The following is a 20,750-nucleotide window of genomic DNA, read 5'->3' on the forward strand; positions in this document are numbered from 1 at the left end:
CAGCTGCATGTGTGTATGTATATATATATATATATATATATATATATATATATATATATATATATATATATATATATATATATATATGTATATATATATATATATATATATATATATATATATATATATATATATATATATTGCTTTACATCGGTTCTTCCACCGCTTATTAGAAAAGCCTTTATCGTGAAAAGCATTTATTGTGAAATTATCATATTACATATCGGAAGTTTGAATGTTGTTTTATTTTGGTGTTTAACTTGACCGCGGTAATCAGACTCGGGGAATGTACCTCGGCTGTCCTGCCAGGTTTTTTCTGCTGCTACACATTTTCAGGTACTGCTTCCTGCGAAATGGAGACAACGGTGTACACTTCAGCTGTGAAGTAAAGGAAAATCAGGGGGAGGTTGTACGACGGTAAGTTTTCACCTCGTAGCTCGAACCAGCTGAGCTTTTGTAAGATCAGAACTTCCTTCTCTTCGAGGCTGCTGGGATGCTAGCAATTTTTTTTTCTTTTTTTTTAGCTTTGTTAGCTTGTAAAATTTCCTTGTTAAAGTGGTGGTCGACAGAAACCTTTATCCGACACCAAATAAAGGTTTACGAGCGCGAAGGGGTGCTTATATAAACCACCCACTTGAAGTATTTGTTAGTGAGTGAGCATTTGGCTTCGGCTCAGCTGCTCAGCAACTCTTTGGGCGATTAAAGTTAAGTCACTAGCCACCCGTAGCTAGCAGGCTAACCCTGGTTAGCCAAGTGGAAATTGTAAACAATATTAGATCGTTTCTGCGCTGAGCTCCACACGACGAGTAAGGTATCTCATGCATGAACGTTTTTACTACTTTTAAAATAAGTTGACAGAGCTGGGTCTTTCCAGCTTTTAGTTTAGGGCTCTAAAAGCCGTGGCCACAGTTGAACTTTCGGAAAATATGCAACTTTAGCCAAAGTTCTTCTGCTTTTGTGTTTTGTTAGACATTTAGGCTAATATATATGTATACATATATAGTATACATGTATGTATGTGTGTATGTATGTATATATATCTATAAGTGAAGACGGTTTACTTCTCTGTTTTGGGGGTTGTGGGGGAAGGTTAATGATTTTACACTAAGTAACCTGCATGTAAAATCAATTTAACTATTACATTATGATCTCAATACAGATACTTCTGTACATTGTTTACTGCTGTCGCTTTGTATCACTGTTTTAATTAGTAGTAGCATATCAGTTGCTCAGTCCTTCCTCGATGGCTGTGCTGACTTTTAAAGCATGCATGTTAAATAAATTCAGGGCATCTTCACTGGGGCTTTCCGTCAGTGAGTCACGGTGCTTTTGCTTGCTCTTGATCCCCTGTAGCATTTCACTTGAACAGAATTAATTCCAGATTTGGGATTTGTACACAGAACCAAACCATTTGTGCTGTAGCTTTAGGAAAACTTGGTCAGTTCGGTGTTTTAATGTAGAAACTCAAACTTTACTATTCTTTCAGCGGCACAAGTGACTTGGTTAGTCAGCTTTTTTGTTGCTGTAGTACTACTGCCATGTTACACATAAATATATGTTATTGTTTACATCTCTTGAAACTAGGAATTTGTTTTAAAAGAAATATTACACATATCTTATGCACCTGCTATTTTCGGATGAGAAAATCTGTTTTTAAAAAATGTATAAATAAATAAAGAGATGACTAATAGAGGTCAGCCCCTCGTGGAAATTCATCAGAGAACTTTATTTACTCAAGCATGATTTGCATTTTTCCTTATTACATGATCAGAACACCTTAGGTTTCTGTCAGGTAAGGTAACACCGACTCATTGTGTCCTCGCCTGCCTTGCCTTTAATAAAAAGTACATTCTTAGCTAGGTAAAACCCTTGACAGGTGTATTGGTGGTTTCTAAAAAGTAGGTTAAAATGTTCTTCTTGTACTTTTATGATATAATACATTTAACTTTTATTTGCAGCTAACCAAGTTTGGGGACAGAAAACAAGAACTGGTTTCAGCTGATGACTAGTCTCAAATTGTCAAATCTGCTGAAATGAAACTCCTTCAAAGCTTCTTGGTTTTATTTTATTTTATTAGTAACCTGTGGCCGAGCCACAGAAGACCCTTGAGCTGAAGCAACATTTGCTCTATTGCAGTATTCCCTCTTATCTTATTAGAATGATACACGTATGTTGACTTTTTCTGTGGCTTGTTGAATGAACTAGCAAATAAGTATGTGCTGGGAACTGACAGAGAATATTTAAACATCTTTTTTTTTTTTTACTGTCAAATAGGGTTAATAGGGTTTTTAGGGTTTTCTGCTTGTGACAAATGATTAAAATGTGAGTCTTTTGTTATGTGGGAACAGTAATAGGTTATATTACAGCTTTATCTTTGTGTTTATGATTATGTAACCAGGAATCCAGATAACATAAAATAGACTTCTGAAGAATATCGTAGTAAATGTGCATAAAACTCATCCTGGTCTTAAAGCAGGACATATTTTAATCTTCAGCTTAGTTCTGTTATATCCCTTCTACTGTAGCTTTAGTAGACTTTGGCAGTAGAATTTCAGCCAAATAAATTTAGAGGCTGTGAAATCAGTGTGTCCATGGCATATATTGCACAGTGAGCCTCATCTCTGCTGGTGAATTGTGAGTCGTTGTTTATGGGGGTTTCTTTCCTCCTTCATTGTAGAACAGAAATAGCTAGTGCTGTCCCCCGTCCCCCATAAATTCACCAATCTGCTTCCTGCTGTTTATAGTGAAAAGTCTTTAGCGGACAGTGGAGGGACTGTTATGTTATGTATTGATGATGAGATGCACAATGTGGAGAACTGAAGGAGTGGATTCCCCTAATGTCTCCTGTTCTGCCCTAAAGTAATGAGTGTTGGCCCCCAAAAAATATGACTTTCGTTCCTGGGAATCTCTTGACATCATTCATGACATCTGTGTTTGCCCTTTCACTTGCTGTAAGACTTTGGCTTTGTAATGTTTACATCAGGCTGGCATTATGTCTTCATCACCAACTTTGCTGTTAACTCAGATGATTTAGAGGGTACATGAGCTTCTGTGGTATTCTTGGAGGAAGAAGAGCAGGACAGTTAAGACTGAATGAATAACTCGATTTCAGACAACAAGTCATTATTGAACTATAAATTAGTAACTAACAGTGGACCAAAAATTGGAATCCTAAATATCGACCTACGTATGCCAAACACTTTAGGAAAGCATCACCGGTCTAGTGAATTCAGCACAAGGAGGTTTTTTTTTTCTCTTATTTATATAGTTATTATTTTTCCCTTGAAAAGTTTCCTTTCTGCTTCCAATCATGGTCACATTGTGGCACAATACATGTCCTGCCAATGGCTTTATACAAATCCACTGACCCGTAATGATGGTAATGCATCAGCAAAGAAAGGGAAGAACATGACTTGCATCTAGTAAATATGCTGTATTTCCTAAGAGAGTGTGACTCAACTATAGAAGAACACTGCCATTCATTTGAAGTAGGTTTATTTTAAAGTTTGTATTTCTTTTTCCTCTCTGGTTGCTAAGTATAACAGCTGTTTTCTTGTTAAATATTTGCATAAGTCAAACACCACTGTGTCAGTTTTGAGCACTGTAAAATATTTTAGGTACTTTCTAAAATAAAGACCTGGGTGATATTTAACTGCGGTTTCATATTTGAGAATTAAAGGGGCGGCGACACAGGATGTGACTAGCAGCAACCAGAAATGACGCGGATAATGATATTCAGCGATTTCAGGTGACAACCAGTGAAATAACAGCTGGCCACGTAAAGGTGGTGTGTCCCCGTCCAAACTAAGAGATGGTATGGATATAATTGATTGACATGTGACAGGCTGATAGATTAGAGAGTTACTTAGGCAGTCAGAGCATCAAATGTCCACTAGCCCTCAAACACCAGCTAAGGAGTGAGGTACAAAACGCGAATTGGTTTCTTTGTTAACTGGAGACTAAAACTGAATGCAAGTATCACGTTTGTTACAGTGATCTCTTGAAAAATCTGCTCGCTGAACATTTCGCGTCTGTCGTAGCTCATATGTGTCTGTATCTATCTGATAATGTGGTTACTTTGGAGTAGGGCTGCCACAAACGATTATTTTGACAGTCGACTAGTCACCGATTATTTCTACGATTAGTCGAATAATCAGATCATGCATCCATTGGACGTAAAACATACAGTTTATTGCACCAGCATGCATCTGCTCTTATATAACTATCATTAGCTTACAGCTTGAAGTGTTTAAGGTATGCGCTAACTAAAAATAAAGACAAGATGATAGTTTATTAAATTTTAATGACATCTCCAGATTGTTTCGGTGGAGTTTAATAAACTCAGCCGTCTGCTCCTTGCTATCTAAAATATAACAGGACACCGGAGTATACTCTCGAGTATCTCATACTTCTGATAATCAGTTGTCTGCTTGACGTTTATTCAGCTGTGTAAAAACTATAACTTTATTTCTCAGCCAAACCGATTTACTCAGGAACAAATAAAATATATAAAAAAAAAAGCCAAACAATAACATTTTTAAGTTATCTAAGTGACTTATATTAAATGTTTAACCTGAGTAGCGAAAGACGGCGGTGGGTTTGAAAACGATTTGCCGGGAGTCCGGTGTTCTCACAGGCTCGAGTGAGCCTTGAACCCCGGCTAGCTATCGAGCTGGTGGGTAACAGACGTCTCAGAAAACGTCGGAGCGCTTTTGAAAATATGTGGTGTCCTGATAAACTGAGCAGATATTTGAGGTTTACACAGCTACATTCTCGCCTGAAAACATGTTAAATGTTTATTTTGTGACCCAGAAAGAATAATAAGAGTAATATTAAAACTAACTAGCTGCCACCATTGTTGACAAATGCGTTGGGCCGCGCTATGAATTCTGGGACACAGCTTCTTCTTCTTCGGGGTTTAATGGCAGCTTGCATCCTTGTACATGCAGTGCTGCCATCTTCTGTTTCAGTCCGTTATTACACTCTTAAATTCTACTACTGATTCCTGCGTCTTTTGGGATCTTACAAAGCTTCAAACGACGCGTCGACTATTAAATTAGTCGTCGACGATTTTAATAGTCGACGTAATCGGAACTAGTTGACTAATCGTGGCAGCCCTACTTTGGAGTATATGTCATGTTGGAAACTGAAGTGTACACAGCATCCAGTGACACAGACGTGCATTGCCATAGCCAGTCAGTTGTGAAAGTAACCACAAATTTCACAAACGTTATTGGAAGTTAACACTTGAATTTTCAGAGCATCTGGATAGAAATCACCAAGCAACTTGGCATTCGTGATGGTATTTATATCCTTTTGATTGATTGCATTGTTTCTTCTTCTGCCATTTTTCTAATTGACTGGAAGAGAAAGGATCACCTCGAGTAGAGATATCCCACTGCTAACCAGTGTTTTGGCGGCAGTGCGGGCAAACCATGCATAAGTATAAATGCTGACAGCGGCGTTGGCTACATGGCAGGCTCTGGCAGGCATAATTTCAGTTTTGTTTGTGTGAAATGAAAAGCAGCGGCATAAAGCCAAAGATGGGCATTGTCAACATCCAACTAAAGTAAATGTTGTTAGGTTACAAGATTTACTTGGTTATTTCTTTATTTTATTACTTTTAAAACTTTATTTGGTTCTGTTCGTTCAGGCTTTTAACACAAACCTTTTAACGTCTTTAAAATACATATTTCCCTGATGCTTAATGGAGGACTGGACGAGGGCATGCTTGCTAAGGGTGAAAACCCCTCTCCAGAGGCCCACTGTAGACCAATACCTCCACAAAGAGACACAACCATAGCACTGTAAATTAACCATAAGCCTGATCAGAGGGGAGTTTAGGCCTGGAAAGTTCTTCAACAACCCTGTGGTTATGATGGCAGAGTTCACAACCCTGCTGTGCTGCAGAGAGAAATTTGCTCTCAGCTCTGTTTGGAAATGCTTAAGATTTCAGTCGGTATATGGCATTAACCGTGCTGACGCAAAGCTCGATGCACAACAGCTCCGTGGTTGGGTTCATTATTTCCCGTTTATGGTTGGATGAAGCAGAGCTCACTCAGAGTGTCTAATGTCCATTCTTTATAACACAGCCTTATTATTTACTGTGTTTATATTACAATGTGTTGGCATGTAGAGCTTAAAGAAAAGTTTGTTTATAATGTAGCTTTGCAAATAGTTATGTCTTTTGTTTTGTGTCTTGACTTGTGAAATTTAAATGGTTCATTTTTCTCGTTTATCTTTGTTTGAAGCTCACAGAGATGAATAGATATCCCTTTGTGAAATAGGAAAATGATATCAGCACTTCCTGTCCTAGGTGGTAGAAAGTCATATTTCCCTGCTGTCTCCATGGTGATACATGAAGATGAATGTCATAATGACATGATAGAGTTTTGCTACGCAATCATTGCACTTCAAAAGAAGCTGTTGTCTCATCACTGTGTAGCAGATACAGTGGAAAAGTACCTCGCCCTGTTGCCTGTGACTCTGTTTAGTAAATAGTGCAGCATCAGAGGCATTCGCTCATGTACAGCCTGTCCCCACTCTCTGTTTAATGTCAGACATTATTATTATTATATTTGTCTGGCAAATAATGGGCTCAATAGAGTCATTACCCTTCAGGTTTATTTCGATGTCCAGCTGAGAGAAAGTTGGCCTACACCTTATGAGTGCGGGGAAATTGAACAATAACCAGTTTGAATTTGCTTCCATGCGTCTGATCCCGTGGATAGAAGCAGTGACAGCTGTACAAAAGTTAAATTATTTCTTCTTGGTGTGATATGTAAACACAGCTATGTAAAACAAAAAATAGATTTTCTATAGCGTTTGTCATCTAGTCTCTGGGCTGTCCCCTGGCCCCACGCCATGAACTTTGAATGCATTGTCATGATCAGGAAATCTGTCCTCAAGCTGGAATGTAACCAGAAGTTGGCGTACGTGATAAACACTTTTCTGAGGAACATTCAGAGCCACTTATTTCCAGTCTGGGATGGTAAAAGTATTTTTATCAATATCCCAGGGAGCTTGCATCATCTTTACCTAAATATAGACTCACCAAACTCACCGCCAAAGGTTTTCCTCATAATGCTATCACATTACCAAAAAAGCACCCATAGTCAAGTGCAAACTATTTTAAATCAACATGAGACGGGCGTCAGATGATGAGAGCCGAAATGTGACGGACTGGGTTCGGTTCAAAAATAGAAAAAGTAGATTATAAAAACAAAAACTGGCCAATTCATGATACAGGAAATGCCACATCTGGGTTGACAGCTTAGCTGTTTAAAGTACAGGACCGTAATTATGTTAGCCTAGATTCCCAAGGCACAAAACAAATGTTTTCTGGTTCATTATGAAGGGTGTGTGACTCTGGGTTGGGAGGTGAGAGAATTCAGCTAGGCACTCAGTGAAACAGATATATAAATGCCAGTTTAATCAACACAGTATTTCTATTAGAGTGTCTAGTGTGCTGTCCATCAGCAAACATTACAGATTTATGTGCCCCAAATATTAGCTAAATTGTTATTTATTAGTAAAATAAGTGACAAAATTCCTCTCTGAGTCTGAGTGCACCTCGTTTGGGGTAATTATGGTTCAACGATGGCAGTGAGCAGGCAGTTTGTGGGCAGCTTTGAACTGCCCATTCACCTGCAGTGTGTCAAAACTATGTGGTACAACCGGTCTGTCGCTTGTCCAGTTGTTGGTCCATCAGCATTGTCCACTGTCTGCGCTTTTCATGCTGTATGTATTTATTTATTTTTAAATCTTTGAGGTGGGGGCTGTTACGCAGGTCGTAGAGCGCGTCCTCTACCAATTGGAAGATCGGTGCATCGATCCCTGGCACATCCTGCCCATTTACCCTTGAGCAAAATGTTGGTGTGTGAGTGTATCCGAATGTTGGGTATAAGTGCTTAGATACAGTAGAGTATAGTGTAGTATAGTATAGGGCTGCTCGATTATGGCAAAAATGATAATCACGATTATTTTCACTGAAATTGAGATCGCGATTATTTGACGATATTTATTTAACCCTTTAAGACCTACTATAGAACCAAGTCCGCCAGAGCTTATATTATTTTTTTACATGTTGTAGTGCCATTTGTGGGAGCATTTCAAGTTGCTAAATAACTGTTATAGCCCATATTTTAATAATATGTATGCATTAAGTCCATAGTAACTACATTAATTGCAAAAAAGTGCAATAAACTACAAAAAAATTGAAAATCGTTTTTGTTTTGTTTTTTTACATATATTTCTACTTGGAGAAATTTAAGAGGTTTATCCCTCAAAACTTTAAATACAAAAAAGTTGCAAAAAATAGTTTACAACAACAGGAAATTTATTTTGAGTGTCTTCATAGTTTTATTTTGGAGATACACCAATTTTTATATACACTGCAGGTAAAACAAAAAAAACAATCCTATGATGCAAATTTGCAAAGAAAACAGCAGGTGCATCAAAATAAACTATTTCCAGCAGTGCAATTCGAGTTCTAAGCATCCCAGAAACTATTCAGAAAAGTCAAACATGACCAGTAGAGGTTTTTAAGGTCTACAAGTAAAAAACTAAATTTCCGCGAAAATGACGTCACTTCCGGTTTCGGCCAGGAAATGGCGGACATGAGACAGTTCGCGCTGACATCTGTTTCACTGTGGGAAGTGTTATGAACAGCTGATCGGATCGGCAAAGCGTGTTTCTGGAATATTATGTTTTTGTTCCTGCAAGCGCTTTTTATGCAATTTTTGCAAAGCTATATGTGGAAGGAAACCGTGACCGAGGACAAGCTGATGGCATAAGTTGTAAGTACAACTCCCCCGGTTTCATATGCAAAACAAATTATTGCGCTAGCTTACGTGGTTCAGATTCTACAGGGATTTAAAAGTAGTTACACAAAACGGAGCGTGCTGCTCTGACCGGATTTAAAGGGTTAACAATGACTTTAAAAAATAATATAAAATAGTGTGCAACACCACTGAAGTTTTTTTTTTTTTTTTTTTTTACCTCTCTTTTCAACCAACGGCAGTCACTCTCCTCTCCAAATAACTTCTGCTTAGCTTTCCGAGCTTCCCTCGGGTCCTCTTAATCAGCGGTCTCCAACCTTTTTTGCGCCACGGACCGGTTTATGCCCGACAATATTTTCACGGACCGGCCTTTAAGGTGTCGCGGATAAATGAGGGAGGGGCTAATAATCGGCTCAGTCATTTTTAATGATCGTTGAAAGCCCAGATCGTAATCGTGATTAAAATTCGATTAATTGAGCAGCCCTAGTATAGTATGAATGTGTGTGAGATTTGGTGAATGAGGCTTGTAGCAGAAAGCTCTTTGAGTGCCCAAATTGAGTAGAACCGTGCTATATATGTACCAGTCCACATCTCATGGGTTTTTTTTTCCCTTTTCTTTTGTTATCTACACAAACAGATCATGGTGTCATAAATAAAGCATTATGGCTCTTCTTGTATGTAGTATACAGCTTGTTGAGCGGCACTCATGTGACCAAGTGGAATAATAAATAAATCAAGTTGACAGCAATAAGTTATGTTACTGTAAGTGCAGTAAAAACTTCCCATATGGAAAAGAAATAGTAAAAACTTATATGTGATTACTCATGAAAGTGGCACTTTCTCATTACTTTCATATATTTTTTTAGTAAGTATACAAAACATACAAGTTTCATTATATAATTTTTCAAGGGATCTTATATCTGTTTTCACTCTTGTATGCTTTTCATACAAATTTCATACAAGACAGATACAAACTTTATAAGATTTATATATATCTTTTCCATATGGGTTCTGAGCAAGGCTTATACTGAAATGCAGAGAAAGTGTCGTACTAACTACCTAGAAAGGGTTGTCCTGTGGATTGTTTCATTGTCACTGATATCTGATCTAGTTTCGTGAGTCTGATATTGGATTCAAATATTGAATCAGTGCAGTCCAAGTCTGTATAAGCAGCTTATGACCCAAAATCTATAAGTCAAGTGTGTCACATTCAAAATACCTGCAGTACTACAGTAGTCCAGACTGTAATACAAACACTTCGGTTTGTCAGGCGCAGGCAATGCTTATGACTGTTATTAGTGAAGCCGTTTGTCATTCTGTCTTTTTCACAAAGCAATATTACAGCAATAAGAGCTACTGAAGAAAGAGACACAAGAGACGCTGGACTTTCTTATTACATAACACAGATAATGACAAACTTTAACTCCAAGGACATGAATTGAAGTTGATAAAAGGTGATAACTTGCAATACATGAAAATATTATTCCAATGCTAATATCAAAATTCAGTCTAAAATTCATATTCTGCTGTGTGTTAAATGTGATAATATTGTATCATTGGGTCTCTGGTGAGGTTGATATGTGTCCTGTTGTTTTCACTTTATCTGAGTTTAAGAGCTACTTTTGGAATAAAAATATTATATCATATGGAAAACATTTAATATCAGTTAATATGTACATTAGATTAGAGCTTGTCCACATGTCTGTAAAACCAGTGGTGACATTTTGATTGGATTCGAGGGGATGAAGCGTTCCACTGGTGTGACCTTACCGCTGAATAGATCAGGGTGATTTTTCGGGTCAGCACATGGTATTAAATGAATGGAATCATCATCAGCGACATGTTGACTGTTAGATGCTTTTTTTTTAAGCTGATGGACTTGTTTACCTTTGGAAGTGGAAGAAACACTTTGTAATGATGGTACTGGAAATGGTTGGAAAAGGATGTTTGTTTGGGCGAGGGCCAGGGGTTCTGTTTATAACTTATCAATAGTTCAAAAATGACCAAAAGTATTTATGAAATTGAGGCTTGATGTGCCAGCATGCACTCACAGGGCAACAGCGTAAAATGTTCCATTGCAGTTTGGCTGTGCACCTAATTGTCTCTTTGCAAAATTACAGGCAAGAGAAACCTGGATTTATTTCCTTTATTGCAGCTCAGCAGCCAACATGTTATTGCTCTGGTCTCAAGAGCTTTACGTGTTAAAACCATTACCGCGGTAACGCCAAGTGACACTTTTTACTGCTATTTCCCCTTCTTCATTTTGACACACAAATTATAGTGTGGCTCCAAATGAAAGGCAACTATGTGGCCTTACACTGACCTGCATCTTCATTTGAAAACCATGGGATTAAATCATCTCACGATGGTAGTCATAACACTGCATGAGCTGATGCGAACTTGGCGATTTCCTTTAAGAGTTGACTGAAGACTGAAAGCATTTATTCTATCTCAATAGGATTTTTACCCTGAGGTTGTCTCAAGAACTGGGACACCATCCCAGTGTGTAAGCCTCGCTTGCATGTGATTGCCCCTGAGCCACAAAACCTGAATACATGCATGTGCGTGTGCTCGCACAATCGTGCATACTGACCTAAGTCACATGGAAAGTCCCGCTCAGGCTTGGCACATAGAAGAGGAAGGATTTTCCAGTTTAATTATGCCTGAGGGTGTAATTTCACGTTGACTTGTGGTTTGCTTGAAATTGCTCTTCTGTCTTGGTAAAAATTTCCTCTTGCTCCATGTCTTGGTTACTTCGCCTGGTGTGTCATTACATTGTGTTATAATGTAGGACTGCAGGATTCAGGCATCACCTACACTTGTGCTTCCCATGTTGCGGTTCGCCTGCTGTATGATAACTTGCCTTCAGGGTCCCTAGTCTAATAGGGCTTTGGAGTTGACGTCACGCCGCAATGCATTGTGGGAGCGCAGCGCCATTTTCGGGGTCTACGAATCAAAAAAACACACTGTGTTGGAACGACGACTACAAGAAAGATGCTTAAAAGCAGCTCAAAAGAGAGTGAACTGTATAGAGACCGATTGCGTCCAGAGGCGAAGCAGCGGTACTTGCAGAAAATAGCGTGCATTGGAAATGTGGACCCGTATGAAATACAGCCGTGGAGTAGAAACCCCGAACACCTAGCGCTACTGACGTAGCCTGACATATTTTCGTACCTTGTCTGTGGAGTCAGCGCGTACAAGTCGTCATTCAAACAAAGGTAAGTCAGCTCGAGTACTGCGTGTGAAATGCGTTTGATTTCCCTGCAAACATTCACATTAGTGCAGCATAAATTCATTCATGAGGGGAAATTACAGTGAGAACATGTGGAGGCTGTTAGAGGGATAACAGTGAGTTCAGTGCATTGATGTGACATTGTCCTGAAGGATTTAGTTATTCTTTATGGTTAAAGAAATTGCACTAATTTATTCATATTTATTATAAATAATCCTAATTATACATCTTGCTTCCATGTTTGTATCCTGTGTCACTAAAAATACATTTTATTTTAGTTTTATACATTGATTAATGACCTGCAGAATCTCCTTATCATATTAAGTGATTCATAATTGTCACTTTATGCTTTCCCCATCTCTAAAGTGATGACATCCTTGCATTACATACTTTAGGTTCATTCTCTGCAGGCAGGTTTCTGACAGAGAACAGACAGATTTACACTAACATGCAGCGATGGACACATAAAGAAATGAAAAATCACATGTATGTGCTAACTTTCTAAACACTTTGTTACATTTATGATAAAGTAGATAAAACACATTTATGTCGGCCATGGCTCATAGTTCTTGTCTTTAAATGAACTTTGTCTGTGTGTGTTTCAGGTGCTGCACTCTCAAAGACTGAATGAACCAGCATTGCAGCCATGGGTCACTGTGAGCATCACAGGGAAGGTTGAAGTCGCCCACTGCAGCTGTATGGCCGGAGTCGCAGAGAACTGCAGCCATGTCGCTGCTCTTCTGTTTAAAGTAGAAGCAACAGTCTTGATCGTGGCACAAGGACTGTTACAGATTAACCTGCTTACTGGGTTTTGCTGGGTAATGTGACCAAGATACAGCCAGAGGTTGGCCATAAGATAGACTTCTCCTCTTCAGCTGCCCAAAAAAAGGCTCTTGATCAAAACATAAACAGACCATCCGTAGTGACAGGTAAAAGAAGCCGTCCTCAAAAAAGGAAAATCCCACCTGCTACTGTGGAGGAGTCTAGATGTATGCCTGTAGTGCACTGCCGTGTAAATAATTTGCATTTACTGAATATGTACTGACTGAGTCCCACTGTTCAAAAGTTGAATAAAGAAACAAACTAATTTTTGCCTCTTTTTATTTTATTTTATTAAAACCACCTTATAGAGCATCACATCAGTAACAGTGTAGAATCCATGTCATTTATAGTTTACAAATGACAAAATGTTTACACAAAATCATGAGTGTTTACATGATATCACCCACTACTAACATTACTTTATTTACTGTATCTTTTGAAAAAATAACAGCACAAGACTTAAGAACATTTAACAGGAGCAGGTTTCATTCTTCCCTGGTTTTATTATCACACTGTTCACCAAACGCAGCAAACCTTCACCATCTTATCCAGGAGGGTCACCTCTTCACCCTCACATGGAAGAAGTAATCTGATTGGCATGGTGGTTTGTTTGAAGCAGGTCCCTCGTGTAGCGCTGAGACCCAGTCACGATGTTTCATCCATTTCATAGGCTGGTTTGCTGCAATAATGCCAAATAATTAGCAACTCTATAAATAGACGGTAGTTCTGCAAAATCACTCAGTAGGATGTTTGTTCTAATTTGCTATGAGCTCAGAGTGCATTGAAAATGAAACTAATAGGCTATAAAGAGTGATATGAACATATTTAGAACTTACCGGAATGAAACTGTCTGGAGCACCAACAGATATTTGGAGATGGAAGAGAACTGGAGCTCGTCTCACAGCTGCTATCCAGGCTGGACGCCTTCGTTTGCTAACATCGATACACGAGCTGCCTCATGTTGCTTCCAGGTTGGGAAAGAATGAAAAGATAAACCCTTTTCAAGCTTATTTTCTTGCTGGTCGTGCGATCGAACATTGCAGCCGACCACACAGCAAATACGAACCATGGCTGTTGTGTGTGCCTTCGCTCCCTTTTCACTTGCGCTAGACCCCCAAAATGGCGGATCGGGCCAAAATCCTTTCCACGCCCACCCCCGTGACATCACGCTCCAAAGCCCTATATATGGAAGATTTACTGCTTTTGTTAGTCAGTGACACACTGTGCATGTGTCACCTTGCACACAGCAGCTTTTCATAGTTTAAATTTCAAATGCAGAATCTCTTATTTAAAGAAAGTAAAAAAAAAAAAATGGAGTCACCAGTTAAGGTGTATTCTTCTTTACAACTTTCATTCTTTGGCTGCAATGCTACAGCCTAATGAGATGCAATTATGGTTGGCACGCTTTTTCTCCTTTATCTTTATGTGACAGTTAAATGCACAGCTTAGCGTAACATTAAAAATACTTATGAGGTAAGGTCAAGAAAAAATGTCTGCTGGAAACGTCTAGTCTTCTGCACACTGTCTGTTTGTTGTAATTTCTTCCTAGCAACCTGAAGTGCTGTACTTAACAAATATAAAGTTTAATTATTGACCTCAACCAAGTGGTTAAAACAGAAAGAAATACTTCTATATTTTGTGTCATATGATGACAACAGTTGTTAACATTTAAGGCTGGACCAATTCAACATTTCTATTTCTAAAGGCTCCAGTGATGAATTTGTTGAGACCGGTTATTTTATACCAAATCTTGATGATTCCACATGGATTTCAGTGAAAAGATTGAGCCCACCATTACACAAATATTGTTGTGTGGATTTTAGTGCTGAGAAAACTATCGTTTGTGGGGGATTTCACACATCAGTACAGCTGATGTGCACGTAAACTGAAGGCTTCAGTCACACAGGTCTAGAGACCAGTTGGCAACCACCAGTCATGAGTCAAAAGTTAGTAATTATTAGTAAGTAAATACTAAGTTACTAAAGCCCCATTTATGTAGGCCTGGAGAGCAGTCCCATCTGGGAAATATTCACCAAGCAATAGTGAAACTCTGAAGAGTGCATTGCAAACCAGTAAAGGCTACAGTTAAACTTAAAGTAAAAGTTGCACTGTTTTTGATACATGTTGGTTTCAGTGGGAGGGCACAACTTTTACTTTGAAAGTAAACGTTTTGTCTCACTACCACACCTTGTTTAGCTTGTGGGTGTCTGCAGATAAGTTGACATCTTTCATGCAAACTGCAGGTGACCACAGCAATGTGCGAGCAACCAAAGCAATAACCAGAGGCAGCACCCTCTTTGCAGCCAATTTCACCCAGCAAGCTCCAGCAACCACTACACATTTTTCCCTAATGACCGGAGGTTGCCAAAGGGTTGCCAGCCAGTCTCTTGATTGGTGTAATAAACTTGTACATCAGATAAACATATATAACTCTACTTATTAAACTAACAAATGGCAACAGACTTCAGATAAAAACAATGAACAGTTAAATATTTATTGGTGTTTATCTGTTAGATTTTTATGTCTTTAGACTGCGGCATACTGCTGTCATTTACGGTCATAGTTTCTCCTCTTCAACACACACGCATGCACACACACGCATGCACACACACACACGCACACACACACACGCACACACACATATGTAGAGCTGCCAAGAGATAAGTGAAATAAAATACTATTCATTGAGTTGATGGCAACACTTTATATTACAGTAATGCAGTAAAAGCTTCCCAACAACGGAAACATCAAAGTAACTTCCCCCTTGCTGTGTGTGTGAGAAGGAGCAGCTTATCATTAATATATATGAACGTTTATGCACTAAGGGTTATCCTTATTTACATTATTCATTATGTTAATGACACAACTGGGAATGTGCAAGGAGCATCTAACTGCAGGTGAAGGGCTGTGTAAATAAAACTGGCAGCTATTAACCATAATTAAAGTCTTTTATATTATAATAACATTTGCATTGTAGCCATTAGGTATGAGGGCATATGCTAATGGTAGGTACTTATCAGTTTTGTCCCAACAGTAATAAAGATACAGTCCTGCATCTGGTTTAATACATTATGTGTTGTCAGATGTGCGTTTGCCAGTGTATTGCATACATCTGTCATGTTCATACGTGCGTTTCAGGATATTTGTCTCTGAAGAGATGGGACTCTTATGCCGTGACACTGTCTGCAGACTACTGGCTGTATTTAGAGCTTGTAGATGTGCAAAAAGTCAGCCGAATTTAGTTTCAGTCAGCATCAAAAGGCTACTGGGATGCATTTGAGTTGTTTTTTTGTTTTTTGTTTTTCTTTTTGAACCTGCCTGCTGCTAAACTGGGAGATAAAAATGGCAGTTTGGGATCAAGAGTCATTTGATCCAAGCATCTTTTTTTTTTTTTTTTTTTTTTTGGATGTTTGCAGATTTTATTGGGTGTTGTCAGTCAGAGCTGAGTGTGAGCACCTGAAAGACCGCATTTCTGAATTTTATTGCATTTATAATCTTTTAATGGCCTTTTTAAAATGCTTCAAGCTCGTGATCAAACCACTAACCAGATTCACTGAAAGTGTTAAAATGTTACATTAATTTAGTTGAGTGTATATTATTATTAGGTGCCGAACTGAATCTGGTTTCAGGCTCTGCAACTAAAGACTTTTTTCTTTTTAGCCTTCCCCAACATTAAAGTAGTTGATGCTGACTTCGGCCTACATGCCATGGTACTTAAAGGTGGAAAAACAGCAGCCAGTCAGACTGAGGTTTGTAGGTTACGAGAGTGCATATGGTTGCTTTGTCCCAGTTTAGATTTGCAACAGGCTTGTTAATTAGTCACCTTTTGGCTCCCGCTGGAATTTTCCTGAAATTAGTCCCTAATGGCAAACACAAGTTTGCAGCCTGCAGCAGCCAGTAGAAATCCCTTTTGTCCTTTATATTGCTTTAGGGTTTTTAAAATACTTTGCAATTCATGATACAAACATGAGCACAGTTATACAAACATGAGCACAGTTATATAGGACATGTCAAGTGAGGGCAAACTTGGAAAGCGTTGATTTCTGTAATTCTGTTTATTTATTTATTTATTTATTTATTCATGTATTTTTTTTTTAAATACTGCGAGAAGATAAAGGTGTGGAAACAAAATTGTGTTTAGAAGAGCATGCATATTTTGCTGAAAGCAAAACAATCATGGTAAATTTTGTGTTGGATGGATTGGATAAAAATAGGCCAGGTCAGGTGGAAGGTGGTTAGGATTAAAAGAACTTCATGAAGCATTTTTGATCTCATTTGCTAGATTGGATTAGTCAATGAAATTTAAGACTCGCCTCTGTTATGCCTGTTATTTTGACCCTTAAACCCTTCACATCCACCACAAGTGTGTTTTCACGCTGCTTTTACAGGTGAAGAGCTTATGCTTAAGTTGTGCAAACAAGCAGTGAAAGTACTTAAGGCTAGGTGAGGCTGCAGAGAACTACAGGCACAGCTGTGGCTGCTTTTGAGATCTATGGTGGAAACGCAGGATTTGTCTTGTTTTGCCTACACTTGACTAATACACACTCGAGGGAAAGCATGCAGCTATGTGAGAATAATAGCATGCACACACTCAGAGGCACAGAAGACACGCCTGAGAAAATGCCTGCAGTCTGCCAGAAAACTCTTAAACGTCAAAGAAGTGGTTACGCTTTAACACAGAGGCCAGTGAACAGCCTCACGGATGGCTGTCTTGCTTTTAAGATTCTCTTTAGTTGGATGGTTGTTTTGCATCTTGAAATAGTGTTGCCTCGTTTTGCAGCCAAGTGGTTCTGTTTTTGCAGCAGATAATTAAAAATTAATGCATTTGACTTCAGCACAGCACCTGATATTTTCCTCTCTCTCTTTTTTCCTCAGGTTTGTGGCCTACATCTGAACTTGTTCATCTTGGCCATAAAGGAACCCCTTAAACTGGTGTGACTTAAAACAAGGGCAGATCATCTCACACACCTGCACACCTCCTAAATCAGGTTCCTGCCACCATGTCCTAGATAGCAGTCTATTTCCTGAGCATCTTCCTTAAACCCTAGTCCCTCTTTCCGTCTTCCTTCTCCGTACCATCTCTAATCCCCGATCCCAATGTGGTAATTGCTGGTCACAGCACCAGTGGCGCCCAGTTTGGCGTGATGAGCAGCCTGCACCAGCAGCATCATGGCAGCACAGGCTCAGAGCGAGATCTTCACTCTGCTGGCTCCTCTGTTAGCCTCCCCACAGTTAGAAAGACTCCCAAGAAGCGCCGTCTTTCTCTCCATGCAATCTTTGGGCGCCGACGCCGGCCCGAACGTGACCCCAAGCGCAAGGCGAAGGCTCTGCAAGCTGAAGTTGGGGTGGATGGTGTCGTCAGCCTCGAAACTGCACAGGTAGAGACTTTGCAGGATAAAACTGCAACCAACTCTCCATTAGATGTAGCGTCAACTTCTTCAGTGCCAGGGTCTTCGTCAGAGCTGCTGGAGTGCCCTTTGTGCCTACTGCGCCACGCACGCGATCACTTCCCAGACATCATGACCTGCCACCACCGCTCCTGCGCAGACTGCTTGCGACAGTATCTGCGCATCGAGATCTCAGAGTCACGAGTCAACATCAGCTGCCCCGAGTGTGCTGAGCGCTTCAACCCCCACGACATCAGGATGATCCTGGGAGACCGAGCCCTCATGGACAAGTACGAGGAGTTCATGCTGAGGAGGTGGCTGGTGGCTGAACCTGACTGCCGCTGGTGCCCAGCCCCTGACTGCGGGTAAGAACCACAGCTGAGGGATTAGATGGCCCCTGAGTGAATAACACACAGGACTAGTTGGTGTAGTTCAAACATAATACACAAGGCAAAAACTTGGGAAATGAAGGCTTTTAGATTTACATTCAAATGTAACTGAAGAGTAGGAAGGAAAGTTGAGATTTGCAGCACTAATTACAACAAGGCACGTGTAAATTTCAGACAGCTTCCAAAATTTTAAGCCTGTGATATTATCCTGAAAAACCTGCAAATTCATATGGGCCAAAATCTTAGTTTTAATTACCTGAGATGTGCCTGATCTTCTGTAACTTTGATTAAACCAGTGCCCAACTCCTAAAATAACACACTAAGGCAGAAGATCAAGGAAATTTCAAGACTGTAATCTGACCCTGTGAAGTTTACTCCAGCTTCTGCATTGATGTCTCGGCTAAAAATAACTCGTAGCAATAATAGCCGCATTTATTCTGTCAGTCAAAAGCAGCGAGCAGTCAGTTTATGATGATGCCCGCTGTGTTCAGACTGCAAATAGGTTGTAAATGAGCAAATATTCAGTATATAGCCACAAATGAAGGAGCATGTATAACAGTCTGAACAATACATGAACTAATTTATGGTTGGATCAGGTGTATTTTACTTGTTCTTCACTGGCCTGTGCACTGTATGTCCTCTACTGGCCAATAACACGCCGTTTTAGCTTCTGTACAATTAAGTCCTTCTTTCTCCTGATTGGCTGTACTTGGCTAGCTTGTAACCTTGTGCTTCTAAGCACCGCCTCCCATCAGTGTAGCTGTGCCTTAAATGACCATATAAGGAAATTCATGATCAGCTGACATCAGACTAGAAGACCCACCACACAACAAGCATTTTGAGTAGTATAAAGGTTTTTATATACGCGGACCAGATTATCTGAAATTATGGCAGTGTTTTAGTATAAACATTCAGCATCATGTGACAGAAAATAAAGGAAAGCATAACACACCCTTCAGTGATAATAATCTTAAAATAAGGCGAAAAGTTATTTAACCTAAAATAAGTTATAAGCTGAATGAAAAAAGACAAAACAAAAACCCTATTTCAATTATTAAAGTTGGAAAAAATTTGCAAGTATTGCAAGTTGCTGGTTTGGGGTAAAAACGAGCTCTGCAAACCTCCTAAAAATGTTAATAAACTGCTGTTTCTTGCAGTTGGAAATCTTTCTTTTTCTCTCTCTCTCTTATATGTCAGAGGCAGTACTGGGTTAAGGTCAGTTCAGGGTCTTGTATGTTTCGAGCCGGGAGGGACTCAATAGTTTGCTCACAGGGTCCTGAACTGACCTCCATACGTCTCTTGCTTCTCATTGCACCATTAGGCCGTGACTGCCTCCATGCACACAGCATACGTGTACTGCTAATGTACCCTTACATCAGTGTGCATTTGGTTTTGCTCCAGGTGCTGGCTGCACTATTTTGTTGTTTTTTGCTTTGTTTTTTTATATTTTTGCTCCAGTCAGCCATGATCAGTTCAGCTCTGTTGTTGTCTGCTTCAGAAATGGTTTCACCCTTCACTCACTCTCATGATCGTCTTGCATCAACAGTGCTGACCCTTGTCTGCTGGAATAATGGCTCTTTCATGAGTTTGTTGCAACTCAGCTACAAACAGCTCGACTCTGGCTTGCTGCCACTCTCCTCGCTGGTTAATGCTCTCAGTCTTTATTGTTGTATAATTGTGCAAATTACTGGGCTCTGTTGGTCAGCTCAACTGTGAAGTTTGTCAAATTTGAGTCCTCATTATTCCTTAAATAAACAGCTGAATCATCTTTATGCAGTGAAGTTTTGCTCAGTTTCGGATGGTGTCCTATTTAGTTACATGCAAGCATAACCGAAACAGTTTTTCTATTTTGGGCAAGCTTGGGGTTTCTTTTAAAAGTTGAGCCCAAGTATATCACTGTAGGTGTTACACTACCAGTTAAAACTGGTTGAATTATGGTCTGACAGTAAAATGTATGTGAGGAAAACAAGATGGGGATAATACCAAAAGGCCATTTGGCAATATTTTACCACTTTTTACAACGTGCCATCGGTTCACCTCACCAAGGTGTTAGTGTAGACTGTCTAGAAACTGTGCAGACTGGCTGTTTTGTTTAAGTACATGTTCACATTCAGCCTCTACTGCTGCTTATCAAATGTGT

The 20,750-nt window shown here is 39.4% G+C and overlaps 1 protein-coding gene across 1 annotated transcript in view; it reads left to right on the forward strand.

The window, feature by feature from the left end:
- Positions 1-265: 265 nt before the first annotated feature.
- Positions 266-20,750, forward strand: part of rnf19a (ring finger protein 19A, RBR E3 ubiquitin protein ligase) — a 28,036-nt gene continuing 7,551 nt past the window's right edge. Inside the window, exons 1-2 of the mRNA XM_085261493.1 lie at positions 266-417; positions 17,710-18,586. Of these exons, the coding sequence (XP_085117619.1) occupies positions 17,979-18,586 (608 nt within the window). The 5' untranslated portion in view covers positions 266-417; positions 17,710-17,978. The remainder of the gene's footprint in view (positions 418-17,709; positions 18,587-20,750) is intronic.

This window comes from Mchenga conophoros, linkage group LG22 (assembly GCF_057382185.1).
Source record: "Mchenga conophoros isolate Kocher_MC1m ecotype Shallow Benthic linkage group LG22, M_conophoros_male_GT1.1, whole genome shotgun sequence".
Taxonomy (NCBI): domain Eukaryota; kingdom Metazoa; phylum Chordata; class Actinopteri; order Cichliformes; family Cichlidae; genus Mchenga; species Mchenga conophoros.